Source organism: Limanda limanda, chromosome 5 (assembly GCF_963576545.1).
Source record: "Limanda limanda chromosome 5, fLimLim1.1, whole genome shotgun sequence".
NCBI lineage: Eukaryota > Metazoa > Chordata > Actinopteri > Pleuronectiformes > Pleuronectidae > Limanda > Limanda limanda.
This window is the reverse complement of record NC_083640.1, coordinates 7,254,248-7,275,377: the sequence shown is the minus strand read 5'-3', so window position 1 is coordinate 7,275,377 and position 21,130 is coordinate 7,254,248. Positions and strand designations below refer to the sequence as shown.

General features: G+C 42.0%; 2 protein-coding genes across 5 annotated transcripts in view; one reads left to right on the top strand and one right to left on the bottom strand.

Moving 5' to 3' along the window:
- ncor2 (nuclear receptor corepressor 2) overlaps positions 1-2,961 on the top strand; it is an 85,391-nt gene extending 82,430 nt beyond the window's left edge. For all 4 annotated transcript variants that reach the window (XM_061072113.1, XM_061072114.1, XM_061072112.1 and 1 more), the window contains one exon: positions 30-2,961. In XM_061072113.1, the coding sequence (XP_060928096.1) occupies positions 30-226 (197 nt within the window). In that variant the 3' untranslated portion in view covers positions 227-2,961. The remainder of the gene's footprint in view (positions 1-29) is intronic.
- Positions 2,962-7,532: 4,571 nt separating this feature from the next.
- On the bottom strand, positions 7,533-14,486 carry rflna (refilin A). Its single transcript, XM_061071583.1, has 4 exons — positions 14,274-14,486; positions 13,782-14,139; positions 8,884-8,993; positions 7,533-8,760 (listed from the first exon to the last, which is right to left on the bottom strand). The coding sequence occupies exons 2-4, from the start codon at positions 13,998-14,000 to the stop codon at positions 8,427-8,429; spliced, it is 663 nt and encodes a 220-aa protein (XP_060927566.1). The 5' UTR covers positions 14,001-14,139; positions 14,274-14,486; the 3' UTR covers positions 7,533-8,426.
- Between the last annotated feature and the right edge of the window lie 6,644 nt (positions 14,487-21,130).

Sequence of the window (21,130 nt, the reverse complement as noted above, 5' to 3'; positions counted from 1 at the left end):
TGGATTCTGTCCCTCTGCGTTTTCTGCAGGTTCAGCTCCAACTCCATTCCCCTGCAGCCCGCTGATAATGCGTTTCCCCAGCGGGACGGTATCCGCCCCCTCCCCCTCCTCCGGCCAGCCGGGGGGCCAGGGCCCAGGGTCAGGACCTGGACAGGGCCGCTCCTGGGAGGAGGAGCCCAAGCCTCTGCTCATGTCTCAGTACGAGACCCTGTCTGACAGCGAGTGACCCAAAATGCCTCCGTACAACAGGCCCCCCCCAACAGTCAACCGCCTCTGTGCTGCTGCAGCCCCACACACACACACACACACACATACAAACACACACACCTGCTGAGGCGCCTGCTAATCTACCAACACCATTCCAATCTGCATTTCCTCCAGAATAGATGGAGTCATCTCCTCACACACCTGAGAGACCAAGCAGTGACGAGCTGGATCAATGCTGCTCTCTGTGTGTGTGTTTGTGTGTGGGTTTGTATGTGTGTGTTTGTGCCTTTAGGCGTCCTGCATCACTCCAGGACGACTCTAAAGGACAAATCACTTATTTTTCATTTTTCTTTCTTTAAAAAAAAAAAAACTGAACTACTTTTCCTCACTGGCCTTATCAATACAGACACACTGACCTGCACCTTGTGGTTGAGCCGATCTAATGTGCTGACACACAGTGTGGAAGGGACTCTGAGGTCGTGCTGTTGGTCTGGTCAGGAGCCCGATGACTGCTGTTCTAGAGACAGATTTGCACCACAGATCTGACCTGAGAGCAGCAGCCCGCACAGCGAGTTGCTTCATGGTGAACTCCAGGTGCAGGCGGCCTGTGCACTGCTACCACTAAGAGAAAAAAGTGCGAGAAGACGAGAGGAGAATCAACATCTAGTTTTTCTTATTTTGGCTCTTTCTTTTTCCCCCTTTTTAAATTCAGTCCAGTCCTGTTTTGGAATGTGAGCTGAGAACTTAAGTACATTTTAATGGCGTCATTCGTTGTCTCTTATCTGCAATGGTGTATCTTTTAGGGGGGCGGGGGACTGTGATTGTTTTGTGAGAGGGTCATATCATTGGTTTACAAGGTAAACGTGCTGTTCATCCCTGATGTCGTCATATATTTGGGAGGGTCGTGGAGAATAGCGAAGGCCTGCTGACTTCAGGCACTTGGGGAGAGATGATTTGCCAGAGGGATGGCACTGAGACCAGTGACACTTTCTCACTGTTTTTATATTAATCATGTCTGTGTTTGTTGAAACTGTTTTTGGATATTAAGCACTTACCTGTCAGTCTGTTCACAATGGCATTTTTAAGAATCTGTGTTTCCTGGGACAGGTGGAAAATGGACTCAACAGCATAGAAATCCCACCTACCTGTTTATTTTTGGTCTCAGCACCAACATTATTTAGCACTCACACACTCAAAGCGACAATCACATTTCAGTGAACCACGAATCAGCCGCTTCGAGCAGGTGCAGACCGACATTAAAGCTGCTTAAAGTCAAATCCTGCAGCATCACAGAGTTTTATTTCGCATTAAAAGAGGTAACAAAAAAAGCCATCTTTGTATGACCCCTTAGTCCGTGGGGCCGTCGGCTTCAGCCGACCCGCTGGAATCCCGTCTCTGAGCTGTTGTGACAGTCTGACCTCTGACCTACTGCCTGGTGTTGGACCTGAGACTCAGCTCCTCATCCAGGCAGATTTTGTACAGTTGTGAGATATTCCTAGTGTTAAGTGCCATTTATTTTACATATACAGTACTGAAGTTACCAAGTGACGCACAACTTTTCTTTTAGCCCCCCATGCCAGGGTTTATACGGTCCATGCAGGGAAATCTGAAAACAAAAAGCAAAAGAAACGTCCTTTTTTTTAAATCATGTATTTTCTGTGTGTTGCTTCTTTCAAATCCATTAAAGCCTTAGCTTTTAACTGTTTCATTAGATTTATCATCTAAACATAACAATGCTGTATCACAGGACAGCCGACATGGGCCTGCATCAAATGTTTCCTCAGCTTTGACACCTTTGACATACTTCAAGTGTACTTCATTGCTCCTCCTGTGTTTGTACGGGTTCCAGGAAGTTGAGGGGAGAGGCTTTCAAAAGCAATCTGGTAGTTTTTTTGTATCGCAGTTGACATGTTTTCGCTTTTTTTAACAGTCACCACTTTCTGTAAATGATTGTTGCTGGATTTGTGACTTTGTGCGGTCAGGGGACACTGACTGCACTCTGTACCGATGACAGTGAGTTTATTTGGTAGATTAGACAAAAGCTGTTTCTTTATGTCACAACACAAACATGATGACTGTTATAGGAATACCTCCTCTCCTTCCTTCATCCTACATCCCTGCACAAAGCACATCTCAGCCTTGTTTTAGCTCCTATTATTTTTTTCTACCCAGACTGATGGAGGGTTTGTCATCCCATCAGGCAAAGCAAAAATACAGCCAGGCTTCATTTACATTGCTCTCTGTGTGTGTGTTTATCATTATCGACTGATGAAATCAAAGATTATGACTATAAACAGACTAAGCCATATCCAGCTGTCCCCTGAACTGATGGCAGACCCATAGGAGTTTTTAAAAAATATATATACTGAGACGATATACATCCATTTAGTTGTCATTACGAATCAAAAAAAATAATCATTCAAACGTAAAAAACAAAGTTGACATTTGATGAGATCCCTGGACTGTCCATGGGTGGGTGGGGGGATTAACATTAACAGTACATTGTTCAACAATTTTTGTGCATAATGATTTTTTTTATTATAACCCACTGTATAATAGCAAGGATTGTATATAAAACTGAAGAGATGTAAATATTTATGTGGCTTGCTTCAAGGTTGGTATTACAAAAAAGAAAAAAAAAATTCACATGGTTAAATTCTACATGCCCACCAGCAAGCTTTGTGGATAGCAGTGTATAAATGAAAAACAAAAAAGACACTGCCTTAATGTTTAAATAAAAAGCTTATTGCCATTCATGGTCTCAGAGTGCTGGTACTTGTTGCTGTGTGTTTTTGTCTGATGTTCGTTCTCACACTTTCTTTTTATTTAGCTCCTCAGGACTATTTGATAGATTCAAAGTAATAAAGATAACCAACCACAAGGGGGCAGTATAAGCATATTGTACATATATTTGAGTGTATTTGGCACAGATAATTCTGGAGGAGATACTGTTTGTCATAATTCTGCATGGATCAAACAAAATAAGACATTAAACCTCCAGTAGGGATCCATGTTAATGCTGCAGTTACTGTGATCATGATGACAAGCCGAGCTGCCACTGATCAGTGATCTGCTGCACTGAAGAAATTCACACTGCGTCTCTTTCATGAGCATCTTACATAACTCCCATGAGCCCTCAAGGTTACCATGTTAGAAAATGAAGTTCTTAGATGTGTTAAGACTTGAATTTGACTCTAATTAATCTTCCTCCACATATAACTTACTACAAAGTTTTGTGAAAATGCTTTCAAGTTCTACTGTTAATTATTTTTACTGTGCATATAGAAAATATAATCCTATAAAATATAAAATGTTATAATAGATTGCACACCAATACATAAGGTTTTTAAAATGAGAATGTCTTTGACCTGCTTTGATGTAATGAAGTACATTTACACTAACCATTTTAAGGTATTTTTCACTTTTATACACTACATATATATCAAATATCTGTACTGTCGAATCCACTACTTTTTTATGCTGCATTGACGTTGTTTATTTTTTTGTATTTTTGAAAGTAATCTGTAATGAGAGGAAATTGTCCATTTATCCAATCAAAGCGGGCAGGTGGCATTAGACTCGCCTCCTGCAGCGGCATCACTAGTGAAGAAAAAGAAACATCTGAAATAGATTCGACCACCCAGACTGCATTAGGGAGTTGGTTACACTTTACAAATACTTTAACTTTTTATACTTCCAGTACATGTAAAAGATAGTACTTACGTAAACTCAAGTAGAAAAGTTCATGTAGTACTTTTACTAGTACGTACTTTACTTACCCCTGCTCTACATCCATTCTGCTTGGCAATGTTCAAATCCCTGAGTGAAACTTTTAGCACATCTTTGGACCCTCTTTGGATCCTCCATTAGCTATATTTGGCTTAACTGTGTACAATGTAGTGACCTTTGCTGCCTTATTCCCCCTATTGGCCCGACATATAATACTTTTTTATTGGAAGAACCCAAAACGTAGAAAAGGTAGAATTCACTTTGAGGGGGATCAAGGATAACTTCTTATTTACTTTGATATTTTAACCAATGCCACATATTTGGAGGGTGAGAAGAATGGGGGGGATTTGTTATGTGAAATTATTCCATACGCTATTTAGACATTGTGTATTTATTCTTCATCAGTTGAAAAGTGTGTAATCACTGTGTTGCCTCCCACCAAAACCGTGCGAATGTATGAGAATAAACTGGGATCTGCTATTATATAACATTGCTCTTTGGCACTACTAGTGGCCAAATAAATCCACAGGGCACCTTTAAGTTACAGATCGGGCATATGGATGGTGTAGCTGTGCTTGCTGTGGGTTCCACTGACAAATGAAGGGCATCAGATAAAACGTAATTTATGTAACAAGGACGTTTTTCTGTACTGGAGGGAAATAGTTTTCATCAATTCTTTCTGTTTCCTTCCCCGAGAACAGGTTTATATCCCTGATTTACTGCTGAGAAAAAGCGCTGAGTTAATATTCACTCGGCAAATACATTTTCCACACTGAGAAGTTTTAAAATAATATATCACGTTGAAGCTTTTATATTTCCAGCATGATGGATCATGAGCAAACCACCAGTCTGTTGTTTGATAAATATCAACTTTGGCCAGGATTTCATCAGGAACCAAAACACCTGAGACGAGGTAACTGTAAAACTGAAGTCAGGCCACGTCAGTGTTTCACCTCAGTCTTATTGAGCACTGAAGGAAAATAACAAGGCACCGAATGATGTGAACATTTTACGTCTATGTTATGTATGTAATTTTATGTGACAGCCTTAATGTCCGAGACAAATTTCCCTTGGGACAAATAAATTGAAATTAAATCTCAGACACTGTAGGATCCATTCATTTTAAAATTACATGGAGTGAAGCAGAGAGTCTAAAGAAAAATAAAGTCATTACTGTCCCGAAATCGATGGCCTGAAAACACTCAAAATTCTTAATACATATATGCTGTATTTTGTTATTAAATTCTTAATGACTAAACCTTCACATCTTTACATCTGCACCGTAATAAATATGTTTTCAGAGGGATAAAATTCTACCTGTGGTAAGAAGGGAAATACAATGTCATGCGATTCAAAATAAGATTAAGATTCAGGACAACAGAATTAGTGTTTTGGGAATTTCTTTTTTATTCATTTAGGATAATGCATCTTCTTAAATTATTTTCCTTGATCAGACCAGGAACAATTATCGACGTACAAAAATATAAAGAGAATTATGAAGTGCCTCAATGCCACATATACAACAGGAGAATATTTTACAGTAACAAAATCAAGTGTTAGGAAACACAAAACGTATCTCACACAAAACCACCATTGTGTTTGACTTGACACCCTCCAACTCTGTCTCAGGATTCTCTGACATTTCACAGACCATCAGCACATAGCTCAGTTCTCCATCATCCCAGCAGCAGCTTCACTGCGCTGCACAAAGAGCCGTCTCCAGAACAAGGGCCTCATCTCGTCTGTTTCCTCCTGGTGTCTTGCTCTTTGTCCTGCTACTTACTGTTCCCTCATTTGAACCCAGTATGTGATGAACCACCTCAGATTCACAGCCTTCATGTCCTTTCGACTTTACACACACCTGGAGGGCTTTTCAAACTATGAATTGAAACAAGATCTCACACTCACGACCTCCGTTGAAAAATGGGGAATACACATTTGCAATGACATAAAACTGATACCTTCGAAAATTTGAGGTAAAGTCTGAAGTCTCAATATTTGCCATGTTCAATAATCTAAATATATATATATTTATATATATAAGACAGACACATAAAGAAGTCATGAAAACGCTCCATTAATAAAAAAAATCTATTTTACATCTTCAACAGGGAAATCTAATCACTGCTCGACTTTTTACATGTTGGTGATACCAGAGGAAATTCATGCTTTTGAAACAACATCGAACACAAACGTGCCACAATAACAATTTGGTGGTATCTGAAAAACAAAGTGAAACACTCGGCTGCACCAGCAATTCATAAATTTAAAAGTTCACTTAGTGGAGATTGAAATATCACTATGGCTGTGGGCTGAAATCTCCCACTCATTGAACTATACGTGGTCTTCTAGAGCACAATATATTTAATGAGCTCATCAGAAAAAAAAAGAACGAAATAATTATCGCAATCCCACAATGTTTATGTTACAGTTAGTGTTGAAACTTTAAGGTAAAAAATAAATGACAATTTTTAATAGTAGAAATAGATTTGTTTGTCTCAGTTTGTGATGAACTGCTCCGCTCGTTTTTACATTTGTACGACAGGTCGGGCTGTTCCCGCTGCTCTCACTCGTCTCGTCTCTTCACCGCCAGCACAATGCATGATGGGAGATGTTGCTCAGTTAGTGACCATCAGTTGCACACAATTTTAATCGAGTGCACTGTGCACTATCAAAACTGTCACAAAACATTTGGACAGCACAACAAAATGGTGAGCTCACAATAGAGTGCACTAGTGTGATTTCAGACACAGCCTGTATTTGAAGGGGGTCGCATTAAACAAACAAGTAGAGTAAAGACTGGTTATTATTTAAAGGGCCACGTGTAAGTGACTGCACCGTTTGAAAGAGCTAATGTTTGCCACATTCATAGGATTAAAAAACAAAATGGTTGAAATGTCTCACATGATAAAAGTTGTCCATTATTGGATAGTTAACAACTCATCAACTACATTCACAAGTAGTTATGTTCAATCCATGGTTTGCTCCTCTGATGCTGTAGCGTTTGACACTCTGGTGAGTTGTGCTGCAACAACGATGTAAGGAGCTGAGTTAATGAGCAGCTACTTTATCCACAAACTACGTGACACATTTATGAAGAGCTGGTGCAATCCAGAACAATGTCGACCTTTCATTGAGAAGGGAAACAGTGACTTGTCGATTGTTTGTAGCATGAAACTTCCGGAGAAGTTGTAATGGAGAAGTAATCAGGTCAGCGCCATTTTAGTGCTGGACAAAGAAGTGTCACTTCCTTCTGATTCTCACATGTTTTACCTTATTATTGTCTGAGTGAAACCAGAACAAGTTATAAAATCAAAGAAACTGTTACATGGATCGAAAAGACAAAGTCATGAACTAATTCCCATCTGCCACAAAAGTCAGAGGCCATATTTGTTCAGTATTATCAATAATTCTGAAAATACAGATGATGTGGTCTTGCAATCACGAAGCAGATCATTTGAGTTGTTGTAAATAAACTCTTAATAAATAAAACTGTTATCATGAGGATATATTTCCCATTGATTTTAAAATTGATTGTGGCTCTGCTGCTCTCCAGCTCTCCAGCTCTCCAGCTCTCCAGCTCTCCAGCTCTCCAGCTCTCCAGCTCTCCAGCACCCCCTTCAGACCAAACAAGAACCAGTTTATTGAAAAAAAAACCTTAACTGTGACATTGTTTTAACCAAAATATTCAAATTAAGTTAAGACCAAAAGTCCAGTGATCCAACACGGTTCATTATTTAATGTAATTCTCCAGGCCTCATGTACACTGTGCTGTGATCGTGCTGTAGGATTAGACTTCAGTCTTCACTCTATACACATCTCTCTGGTTCGTGTGAATTATCCCAACACCTGCAGTGTGCAGATATTTCAACTGAGCGCTTAACCAAACCAAACAAGCTGTTGCTTAAATGTGTAGTTCAAACTGTGTAACTGTCTCATAGTGGGGAGTTATTGCAGAGATAAACAGTCTTTGGTCCAATTTTTCAAACGCAGAACTGAACTGAACTGAACTGCGATTCCACGTCCACTGAGAGGACTGTGATATATAGAAAACAAGTGCAATAAAGCCATATTAGCAAGCTTTGCATTGGTGTGACCGGAGTTTGCGCGAACTCCCACAACTCGTGTCATCTCGACTTTTCTCTACATACACAGACGTCTGCAATCTGATCTATTAAAAACCGGAAAGCCACCAATTTGTCAGCTCTTGTATTAAATAAGACATTAACCATTCAAGTGCAGCTTCAAACTGCCAGGAGTCCCTTCCTAAAGACGGCCTCAGTAGAAAGTCTAAACACACTCAGGTGAAATGTCACTGAAGGTTTCCAGAGTTTCCTCCATGGCACGTAAAGATGACCAGACCAGGGTTTGTAGGGCTCCAGACAACACTTGAAGTATTTCCTTTTCAAAATGGGCCCTCCCTCGATCCTCATCCTCTGAGAAAAAACAAGATGGTTGCCAGGTAGCCATCCCCCTGTCCGGGCTGAGCTCTACAGGTCCTCGGTGTAGATGACACAGGGACTAGTGTCCTCGCTCGACTCCAGCTGCACCGTGGAGACGAACCAGCGGCGGGAGCCCGTGGCGTTGTAGTTGAGCGTGGTGCGGTAAGTGTTCTTGGCGTGTTTGGGGTAGATGATGGTGGTGCTCTGGTAGCTGATGGGCCTCTGCCGCGGCTCCAGGTACACCTGGGACTTGTAGCTCCGCCATGTGCAGTTCTGCACCGCTACCACTGTCTCGCTGAAGGAGGTGGCCGTGGGAACGGGGGTGCAGTACACCTGGTCCCGGTAATGCTTGTCAGAGTCATACTTGACCTCAGAGATGCACCTGGAGAAAAGATGTTCAACAGTTTAAACACACATCTAAAACTGATCACTAGGTGGCAGTGTTGAAAAGACAATGTTAAAAACCATATTGGAGCCACTGTTGAGTCTGTGTGTGTCCTCTTACTTGATTTCCTGCTCTGGTTTGGGGTTGACCTCAATGCTTTCCCCGAAGAACACGGGGTACATGCGAGTCTTGGGGTCTGCTCCTGTGGAGTTCAGCAGCAGGTAGGGCAGCTGTGTAAAAGACACACAAGAGTCACAACCTCACTAAAACATCCAGGAACTGTGAGCAACCAGCCTGCCAACGTGTCCATTCAAGGAATTCCAGTAAAGGAAATCGCAGCAGGGTTGGGGGTTTGAGCAGAGCCAGCGGCCCAAATTAAAAACACTCCTCGATGCTCCGACCCGCAGGAGAACTCAACTTGTCCATCGCACCACGACAACAACACTTAGACGAGAAACACAGCAGTCAGGGCAGCACTTACATTTTAATAATCAGATAATTACACAGTGTGGCTCCAGCCAAATGAAGTGTAGATGGTAAGTCACTTTCTCACAAGCTGTCACTGCAGTCCAGGCTGACAACAGACGTGTGACCCAGAAACACAATGCTGAGTGTGTCTGTGTGTGTGCGTGTGTGGACTGAAAATAGGCTCACATATGTTGGGGCCTACAGAAGTTAGTGAAATGGGAAATTCACTTGCAGGAAGTTGAGAGCTGAGCAGCTGGCAGTCAGGCTTCATGGAAACAATGCTGTTTGGAAATCATAACTAAGTAATATGGGGAACTTATGGGGACGTTAACCAAAGAAAAACAGTCACATTTGATGCCTTAGTCATATTTCTTATTGGTTCTTGGGAATTATGATTTTTACGAAGTTTCATGTGTGATGGCATCTCTCATCTGATCGGGTCCGTTCTCATGACCCCGCCTCCTAAAGCCATCAGAGCCATTCAACTGCAATGACTTCCATTACCTTAACTTTATCCACACACACCTACAGACACACACACACACACACACACACACACACACACACACACACACACACACACACACACACACACACACACACACACACACACACACACACACAGTCTGATGATTTGTGATCCATAAAATACTTTTGGAAACAAAACGTTCTTCAAATTTCATTCACGCTGAAGCTTTCTTGTGCTACAAGTAATAACTTTTTTCAGTTAATCTGCAGATTATTTTCTCTATCAATCGATTCAATAACAATAAAATATTAAGATAGATAGATAGATAGATAGATAGATAGATAGATAGATAGATAGATAGATAGATAGATAGATAGATAGATAGATAGATAGATAGATAGATAGATAGATAGATAGATAGATAGATAGATAGATAGATAGATAGATAGATAGATAGATAGATAGATAGATAGATAGATAGATAGATAGATAGATAGATAGATAGATAGATAGATAGATAGATAGATAGATAGATAGATAGATAGATAGATAGATAGATAGATAGATAGATAGATAGATAGATGACAGGCAGGGATACTCACCACTATACTAACAAGGAGATCATTCTTTTTACATGCAGCCTTTCTAGACACCTTGCAATATATTGTAAATAAACACATGACTTACTAAAGTAAAATCAAAAGGTAAAAACAATTCATCAAAATTGATGACCTGTTGCAAACATATACTTAATTTATCATGGGAATCATATGAATTTTAAACCTTCATTTTCATATTCATAATTCATGATATCTGTTCTAAGCAGAGTTCAACAGAGGAAGGATAAATCTGGTTAACCTCATCATGTCAGATAAGCCAATGATGACACCAAGTATGTTCACTGTAGTAAAACTAACTGTATGAACAGTGTGTTGACCCTTGACCTCTCACACCGTCCCCTCCACAGCTATAAGGAGCTGCACCAATCAGAGACACAGACCCTGTCTTTCACTGGGAGGCCAGGATGTGACTGGACGTTCTCTTTCTCAAACACTGTCCATCTGAAGCGAATGACACCTCGACCACAACTCTCACATTACACACGAGAGACTGTCACATGCTGTGATCTGGCCGCTGTGAAGAGCACATGCCACTACAGGGGACGAGCAACAACAGGCCAAGGGCACAGCCGAGCGCCGTGTGAAGCTCGTCTTACCCACAGCCCACAGTCACTGGGCCTCGCACAGCTACTGGTTTTGCCACGCGAGATTGAAAAAAAAAATCATATGCGTGCAGCTCATTTCCTGCTGCTGGTTCCCTCATGACCTGAAAATACTGCAGGAGAATGTGATTGTCCTCTGCTGCTCCAGCATTGAGAGCATCCCAGGTATTTCTCCACAGTGAGTTCTGGCCACTTCTGCAAAGCAAACACTCGCAAAATGTGAGCAGAGGTCACCTTGAGGCGTTGGATACCCCAGTACGCTCACAAAAGCACAAACCCCCCCTGGAGGCACGTTTCTGCCCAGGAAAAATAGCCTGCAGCTGAGCAACCCACACAACATACAATGCACAATACAGAGTTGCTGAGAGAAACGCCAACTCAAACACTGCGACCGCTGGCTGCTGGAGCAGTCAGGCCCCCCCGACTTTACATTGTGCGTCTGCGGGGGTATTAATGTGAGAGCATCAGTATCACACAGGGAGGCAGATTTAGAAGAAAGTCACGAGATCTGTCTCCTGTTTGTCCTCCTGGTTAATCCACTGACAGTTGAGCCACCTCCTTGGACTGGTTGGGGACTTAACCTTATCCAGCTCTGAAATATTCAAGATTACACACTCACAGTTTTCATGCATCTATTGCCCCGATTGTAAATCTATTCACACTGTGAAATGCAAGAACAAGAATGATTATCCAGCATCTTTTAAACTTTGAATCCACGTTTAATTTGAGGTCAACAAACACTTATGCAACAGCAGCCAGCCGCTCTAACGAGCCCCTGCACCTCAAAATAGGACTTGGGGATTGTTCTTAGGTGGGACACAAAAACAACACTAAAATAGATCTGGAAAGCGAACAACCTGAGCACACAAATGCTTCCCCTGCTCCTGCTGCCAGACCTGTTCCTGACATCTTGACATCTGATGCAAAGGTTTGATTTTTTTTTTTTTTAAGCACACAAGCCAGGACAGACAGGATTAGAACCACAAGCAGGAGCAGCTTGTATCCGGACTGATCTTTAAAAAGGGAAACCACAAAGCAGAGGAGTCCTACTAATCTGAGCCTCCAGAGGATTAGAGGACCACTCTGCCTCTTTTCATGAGTTTCAGGCTCCTGCAAACCGATGTCGTGCGACTCCCTCGATGGAGCGCCGCATTTCTGAGGCTTGCTTCAGACACTTTGAAAGCCACCCGGACCTGCGCAGACATGTTCTCAAGACTGTTTGAAACTGGGAGTGACCTGGAAATGATTTTCAATCAAATCCCTCTTTGACATATGTGACACACAAGTCACTGCAGGGTGTGACATTATAATTAATTTGTCCATAGAAATGCATCAATAGGCATAAATCTTTGTTTCTCTGAAAGATGTTCCGAAGAATTGTGTTATTTTTTAATCTTTAAGTAAACAAGCAATAATGATAGTAATATTGCCTCGGGTTCACTGACTATTTGAACTTTTCTCCCCAGAAAAATTTGTTACGTGTAAAGCAGAGAACCATTTAAACTCTATCAGAAATAAAACAAGAAGTAAAAATGTTATTGACTGGTCGTGCTGGTTTCCAGTGAGACCTGATCAGTAACTGGTTTGGGCTGACAGATACTGTAACAGTATTATCATTAACACGAGGGAGGTTTAATCATCACAGATAAATACTGAGACTACATAAACAGGACCAAGTGAATAGGATCCGTTTTTTCTCCACACACATGGAGAACTGAACTTTAATAAATCAAGCAAGATACTGGCCTCCAGATGTTGATGTATTTTTAGCTTTAAGCTATTTTTTTTTTAGACTCAATAGCTGTGCAGCGTTCTATCTAATACTCTTTAACTTGGCTTTGATACTATTTCCAATTTCTCATTTCGGGCCTTTTAATGTTTCACAGGATGCAGAAGTTTTAGGTGAAATGCAAATGCTGCAGGTCCCATAAATAACCGCTAAACCCCGGGGGTTTGCTGATCAATGAGAGGGGTCAGAAGAGGATTGACAAGGAAATAGTGATTAGTGAATAGTGATTATAGATTTTTGGGGGTCACAAGCAAAAAAATATGGTTTCAATAGATCTCACAGACCTGCTCATGCTGGCTCATTCCAAGGTTTATTGAGCTAGGAGCCAGACTAATCATCTAGAAGTTCCCCTCTGATTATAACCAAGAAGAAGAAGCATAACCCAAACTTCCTAATCTGAGTCCTCCATTGACAGAGTAATAAAACTGTCTCGGGAGCGCCATCTGATAACATGCTAAACATGTGTTTCCACCCTGTAGGTAGGGAGAAAGAAACCCGATCACAGTCTTACACATCTCCACTCACATTCCCACTACTGACTGAAATAAAAAGTGCTATACAACTTTCCTTTGTCATTTTGAACCCCTGGAATTCAGTCGGGGCCCCCGGGGAGTCCCTGGACCCCATGTTTGGAGACCTGCAGCTGGGCCTGATCAACCCACTGACCCCTATGACACAATGTATTCAGAGGGTCCAGCTGATGCACCAGATTGGGAAAAAAAGGAAGGAAGAAGCCGTTTTATTGGACTATTGGGGGGCCAGTGGCATCTTCAGAATTTGAGAGAGAGAGAGAGAGAGAGAGAGAGAGAGAGAGAGAGAGAGAGAGAGAGAGAGAGAGAGAGAGAGAGCTTCCAGATGTTGGGTGAAATCAGTTTCTGTCCAAACACTCCAACAGTCTCACATTGTCAGTGTCTCAAACAGCAGCGTCACTGAACCCTTTTCCATCCTTCCATTGACTTTGTCACTGAAGCCACTGTCGGTAAAATCATTCTGGATACACAACACAACCCGCGGCTGTCCGACCACCACACCCTCAAACCCATGAAGCAGATAAGTGAAGTGTTTCTCACCAGTTTGCCCTCTCTGCTCTCCTTCCTATAACACCCATGCTGGCTCTCCTCGGGCGTCGTGCAGCTGCTGGAGCGCGACTCGATCAGCCCCGGGGACAGCGAGCAGAAGGGCGGACTGGGGCTCGGGGGCAGTCCCGAGTCCGGGCTGTCGAGCAGCCCCTCTCGGTTTTTTCCTTTCAGGCTATCATCCATCGCTTGTAGGTGGAGGTGCCCCACCATATCTGGGACGGCTCGGTTAAAAAGTCACAGCCCAGGCGGAGGCGCACGGAGAGAGGTTTCCCCCTTGGAGAGCTCCGGGCTGGACCCTGCGCGCTCCTGGGTCGGGAATAATCAATCCGGCTGGAGCTGCGGATGACTCCTGAAAGCAGAGAAGAGAGGGGAAACCTCAGGAAATGTTGTTTTAACCATCATCCAGACACCGACTGTATAGACTAGAACCCATAGAGTGACATCAACTCAGCCTTAACGTCTTCTCCTCAAACTTTACTGTACCTGTGCGTCGCGGAGTATCCAACTGTTATTCCAAAGGATATATATCCAACAGGCGTGACAAATCCACTGTGAAAACACCTCGAAGTTGACACGAAGTTAAGTTTCAACTACTCTTGAAGTCAAAATTAAAAAAAAATGTTATAGAAGACGCGCAGAAACCAAAAGTCGACCATGCGTCTGGCACGGATCTGGATGAGAGCTCCTCTGCTCTGCTCTGACTGTGTGTGAGTGAGAGTGTGTGTGCGCACTGTACATGTTTGTGTATGTATGTGTGTATGTGTGTGTGTGTGTATGTGTGTGTGCTCTCAGTGCTCCCTCTTACTGCTCCTGCCAGGGTTTTTTTTTTCTGCACCTGGATCCAGTCCAGCCCCCATGATCTGGATCACTTCCATGTACAACCGCCAGGGGAGAACACGTCCTCCTCTCCTCCTGCTGCACAGCACAGTTTTATTGAGGGTGTTTATGGTCAGAAGCTCCGTTCAAATGTCTTTCAGCAACTTATCAACTTCTGCTTAAAGTTAAAGCTCCACATTTAGTGATGGCTATGATCATAATAACTCATCGATTACTTTTATATCACCGTCGATAGTGAAAATATAACAGTTAGCCACTCAGTTGGTAATCATTCAATAAACACTTTTCATAATTATTAATAATAAATGAATCAGTAGTTAGTCTTAATCTGTTAATTAAGAGTTAATAATATATAACATAATATGAGCAATCTGTTATTGATAACATATTTCTTGATAAATAACAGTTATAAACACTGAATTTATGAATAAATAATAATTATTTGATCATCACAGTTCAAAATCTTGTCTACAATATATGAACTCAATATAATTAAGTTGACAATTATCAGTTACAATGGATATTACCACATATAATAAGAAGTTAATTCTTAAAGTGTGGAAATTGTAAATATTTGATTTTGCCAGGTAAGGCCCGCAACAATACGAAATCTTATAACAATGTTAAACACAGATCAAAACCAAATGAAACTAAAGGTAAACTAAACAAGTAGTTCAATTCTGCAGAATATATGCAGAGACATTGTCCTGATGCGTATATGTAAAATGAATCGAGGTGACTGGAACCATCTTAGTCTGGTTTCAAAGAAAGAAAAGTCTAAAATAAACTTAACTTAACTCAGTCTTCCAAAAGGTTTTCAACCTGTCGCCTAAAAAAAGAGAGTCATCATATTAAATATCAACTTGTCTTCCCCTGAGTCGGCGGCGTGGACTCCCTCCTGGAATCTAAAAACAGGACCAGTTTAGTTTTGTCTGCATTCAACACATGCTTGAGTTGAGTGAGTTGAGACGGCAAAACGCTGCAGACAGACTGTTTATGACGTGTGTCTGACTGAAAAGCTTTGCAGTTATATAAAACGAGATCATCTGCATATAGCGATGAATGAAAGTTCTATGTTCATTAACATCTGAATTATTTATGTTAACATCTCATGACACTAAATCCTTACAAATGAGCAGGATAACCACATGAACCAATAACTGTCTAATCCAATCCAACAGTTTACCATTAATCCCGTTGAGAGTGAACGCCCCCAGATTTCAGGCCTTGTTTGATTCAGGAAGTCATCAGTCAGCTGCCCCCGTGGAAATGTTTGTTTTAGTTGAGAAAATATTTAGCCCCTGAAAGGATTAATAAAGGATCAGTTCAGTTATTTTTCATAAGGCCTGAGTGTATGTGTTTATGTATGTGTGTCTGGCCATCCTGCCCAGTGTATTTCAGGACAGGGTGGAGACAGTGGAGACGGGTGGGAACGCTGTGCATCCACCAGTTACTAAATGAGTATATGCTGCACAGACACACACACGCACACACACACACACGCACACACACAGACACACACACAGAAAGAGGGAGGGAGCAGATAAAGCCGACATGAGCAGACAGCAGCTTGAGGAGAAAGAATTGAATCGTTGTTGATGGTTCTCTCCACAAAATGTCTGTGCTCTCTGTTCATACAGTTACTCTTACCAACCCTATCAACTCTGCCAAAAAAAAAATCAGAGCATAAATAAAAGAGGCAGTGCGGAGCTGCACTGAGCTGACTGTGTGTCTCCAGTGGTTGATTGTATCTTTGATGGTCCACCAGCTCTCCATGGTGATTGCCACAGATTGCCAGGAAATCATACGAGATGTTTTTTCAGTTTTTTCAGTTCTCATAAAAGCAAAGATAACTCCGTGTTTGCCTTTGTTGTCTGGAGGATGTACTTAATGGAATGCCTGTTAAGCTTGTGCAGCTGTAATCTTGTTTGTTGAGAATTGTTTTCCCTCCTCTGTGTTATTGTTTGGGAGCCGCAGCAGGAATCTGTGGAGCGGCGCTGGGAGTTTTACTGGCGTTCTCCGCATCAGGTGTGTGTTTGTGTCATCATGTTCATCTTAAAGAGCCCATCATGTTGATCCTCAGGCATTCAAGGGATAACAGTGGAGATCTGGTACAGATTAGCCACAAGATACTGGGACGCAGATGATGAGTGTGTTAGTGGATGTGAGCTCCTATTGAAAGAGTTGCTCCACTGTTGATGGAAATGACCCCAGTGATCAAGAGGGGCTGTTCCTCTGACTTTTTACACAATCATTTTTTTTTTCTTGTATTTACTTTGATGTACATGAACACATCCAATCATAAAATCAACTTTTGTTATTTTTATCATGTCTGCTGCTATTTTATCATGCACCAATCATTGTTTAATATACAGACCTCACTAACAGTTTCAAGTAAAATTGCTTTAAATCGCCACACTTTTTCTTCAGGTCCAAAATCTCCCAATTAATTTGAGGTTTACTGGAAAAAGCTATTATTTGGGGAATAGAGACAGTGTTCAATGCATTTAGTTACAGGTTGTTAACTGTTAAAATATTTGAGTCGCTGCCCAGCAGGTTATCTGTACAATAGTTCCTCCATAAGGGGCACAAAATCACATTGACCACTCATAAAATAATGATTGGAAAATGTCATTAAATGTCTATAAATGTCATTGCAGTCCTAAAAATAAAGTTTTTCTGAGAAAAACACAAACAATTGAAAAATAAAAATCATATTTCAAACCGTCTTTACATTAATATGTTCTCCATGTGCTCCATCCATCAACTTCAGGGAGATGAATTATTCTTTTGAAAAACAAGGATCATTAACTTTTCGTGAAGACTATCTGCATACCTGTTTTAGTCTTCTCGTCCATTCAGTGAAGTTCTGTTGACTCTGTATACCAACCCTGACCGTTCCATTATGAATGGTTGTATCTCGGACATATGGAACAGACACCTTTACCATTTGGCCAGGCGATCGCCCCCGTTATGTGGGAGTTGATTGAGGAGTTCTGCAATCAGGACTCCTGAGAGCTCAGAGATCCCAGGAGGCTTTGAGACAGACACAGAGGGAGAGGACAGCCAAGCCGTCTGCTGATGATTCATCTTTTACTGCTCCATCATCCTTCCCCCTCACAGGGCAATCACTCACATCCTGCAACACCGACACACACACACACACAAGCAGTGAAAAACATGAGGATATAAACATGTTTGTATGCACAGATGCAAAAATTCGTTCACACATGCAGACAGTGAGACACACACACACGCACACACACACACACACACACACACACACACACACACACACACACACACACACATTCTTGATCTGCAGAACTCTCTGGCTCAGTCTCACCACATTCACATAATGTTGCCAAGCCAGCTGTGCGAACTGGGTCTGGAAAATATGGGGGCTAATACAGGTGTGTGTGTGTTTGCCCAAAGAACGGCAGGCAGGTAGACAGACCGAGAGACAGACAGACGGACAAACAGACAGACAGACAGATAAACAGGCAGACAGAATGAGAGACAGACAGACGGACAAACAGACAGACAGACTGAGAGACAGACAGACGGACAAACAGGCAGACTGAGAGACAGACAGACGGACAAACAGACAGGCAGACTGAGAGACAGACAGACGGATACACAGGCAGACAGAATGAGAGACAGACAGATGGACAAACAGACAGACAGAATGAGAGACAGACAGACGGACAAACAGGCAGACTGAGAGACAGACAGACGGACAAACAGACAGGCAGACTGAGAGACAGACAGACGGATACACAGGCAGACAGAATGAGAGACAGACAGATGGACAAACAGACAGACAGAATGAGAGACAGACAGACGGACAAACAGACAGACAGAATGAGAGACAGACAGACGGACAAACAGGCAGACAGACTGACAGAATGAGAGACAGACAGACGGACAAACAGACAGGCAGAATGAGAGACAGACAGACGGATACACAGGCAGACAGAATGAGAGACAGACAGACGGACAAACAGGCAGGCGGACTGAGAGACAGACAGACAGACAGACAAACAGACAGACAGAATGAGAGACAGACAGGCAGACAGAATGAGAGACAGACAGACGGACAAACAGGCAGACAGAATGAGAGACAGACAGACAGATAAACAGGCAGACAGAATGAGAGACAGACAGACGGACAAACAGACAGGCAGAATGAGAGACAGACAGACGGACAAACAGACAGACAGAATGAGAGACAGACAGACAGATAAACAGGCAGACAGAATGAGAGACAGACAGACGGACAAACAGACAGGCAGAATGAGAGACAGACAGACGGACAAACAGGCAGACAGACTGACAGACTGAAAGACAGACAGACGGACAAACAGGCAGACAGAATGAGAGACAGACAGACGGACAAACAGACAGACAGAATGAGAGACAGACAGACAGATACACAGACAGACAGAATGAGAGACAGACAGACAGATAAACAGAAATAGACTAACTTGCCCCCATGGCCAAGTTTTCACGTTTGCCTCTGCAGTTTGGGGTACACACATATTCCCGGGCTGTGCAGTGGGACGTGCACGTAGCTTTGTGCACGAGCAGTCTGGAGGAGCTCTCAGTGTAAACAAACCACAGAGAGGCCGGTGCAGGCAAGGAGGTTGTTTTAAGCTGATGGGCACGTCACTGTGGTTTCACACACACAACGCTCTTCCCCAGACTCGCAGCCATGAATCTTCTCCCTCTCGCAGATAGGTGACCATTCTCCAGTTTGCTCTTCACATAAACACTGGCCACTTGTTCGGGTGGACTCACATGACCCGCACACCTCTGCTCTGTTTCCCTCTGGCCTGCTGGAAAAGGAGTCATGACTATGCTTTGACTGGATGATGGATGAGCCTGGCAGATTCTAAATATGCCATCCAGAATTCAAAGTTCAATCCGTAACGCACCTCATTTCTCTGGAGCCTGGATGCATCTGGTTTTAATGTGTACAGAGCCCTGCCAGGATAAAGAAGACAGTTCTCACCCTGCAACTCCCTCTCTATCACCACCCAGCGTCTTCTCCCCAATTCCTCTCTAATCTCTCTCTCTCTCTCTCTCTCTCTATAGAGATAGATGGTCCAACGCTGCCACCAGTCACATCAGCAGACTCTGAAAAGCAGTTCCCAATGGCTGCCTTTGAAATGGCTCATCGGGTTGAAGTATCTTTTTTCAATTTTTGACCTCCTCACTTGGGATTGAGCCCAAAGTTGCTTTAGGTGGCGTGTAAAAATTTGGAGAAGTGATCTGGAGCATTCCGTTTCAAAAATGTCCACCTGGTTAACAATCAGGAAACCAGGAAGTATTCTCTGGCACATATATGGGAAAACTAGAAGGAAGAAGTTCAAGTTACAAAGGACCACATGTGAGGAAAGTATTTGGCAACACCAGCTGACTAACCAGGAGAATGGTCTTTATTTGACCTAAATATTTGAAATATAAATTACACTCCCATCAACCTTGGCATTGTTTTTATAGCTAATTATCAGATGTAATGTAACATTCTAACACCTAAACTAGCTGCGGAGGAACTAAAAAATTTAAATAAACTGTCCACTTCTCAACCTTCAGACAATATATGAAGAAGGACGACATGACTGGTCCTAAGAGGTGAAACCAAAACATCTGAGTCGCCAACAGGAGGCTGGCTGATGTAAAGGTCATAAGTCTGCCTCCTCCATGTTAATTGATGTGAACATAAACCAAACTAAAAGGTCAAAATACGCATCAAATAAATATCTGTCAGAGATTCTTTCTGTCATTTAAGCTAGTTCTTATCACACTGATGTTAAGTGTTCATTATTCAAGCAAGTTTGGCTTTAATTTGTTACTTGATTCTATAAAAACAATGTGAAATGTCATGATTAACTGCTGAGACTGGTTGAGCATGTGTTTCAACGAGAACTCGCTACTGTGGCTCCATCCCCCCAATGTCTGATGAGCAGATGTTACTTCTCAATATATGTAAGATGGCTGCGTTTGCATCAAGGATATTCCAGATAGTATTTCTGGATAGTGGGAGGAGGAGGTGCCTTGTCAGCCATCTTTATATACAGTCTAAGGTTAGGCAGTGAATGAAGAATCATGGATCTTGCAATTAAGGCTTAAAAATTCATAGAAAACCGAATAGGGGTTGTATTTAAACCTCTGTCTGTTTGATATCAAACAGTTATAACAATAACTCAAAATGTTATAAACAATTTTACCGACTAGGATTCAGCAGACAGAAAGGCACTATGATAAAGTAATTAGAAAAACTAATTTCACGTTTGTTGTTCTCTAGATCTTTATTTTTTGGAAATAAGGCGATTCTTTTACTTTTTTTTTAAAGTTGACATGATCTAAACATCCTATTCACACGGGTTGGAATAAAACTAGTATACGTCGTAAACAATAAAAGAAACCAGTTAAACCTTCTTTTCCTTACATCTTCAGCCCTGCTTATTGAAAACTTGTGTACCCTTTGTAAACAGTTG

Bases quoted from the DNA above. Each gene is read 5' to 3' on its own strand.
- rflna (XM_061071583.1), bottom strand. From the start codon at position 14,000: ATGGTGGGGCACCTCCACCTACAAGCGATGGATGATAGCCTGAAAGGA. The intron at 8,994-13,781 runs GTGAGAAACACT...TCTTTTACACAG, and splicing joins AGAGCAGAGAGGGCAAACTG to CTGCCCTACCTGCTGCTGAA. The intron at 8,761-8,883 runs GTAAGAGGACAC...TCTTTTCTCCAG, and splicing joins AAACCAGAGCAGGAAATCAA to GTGCATCTCTGAGGTCAAGT.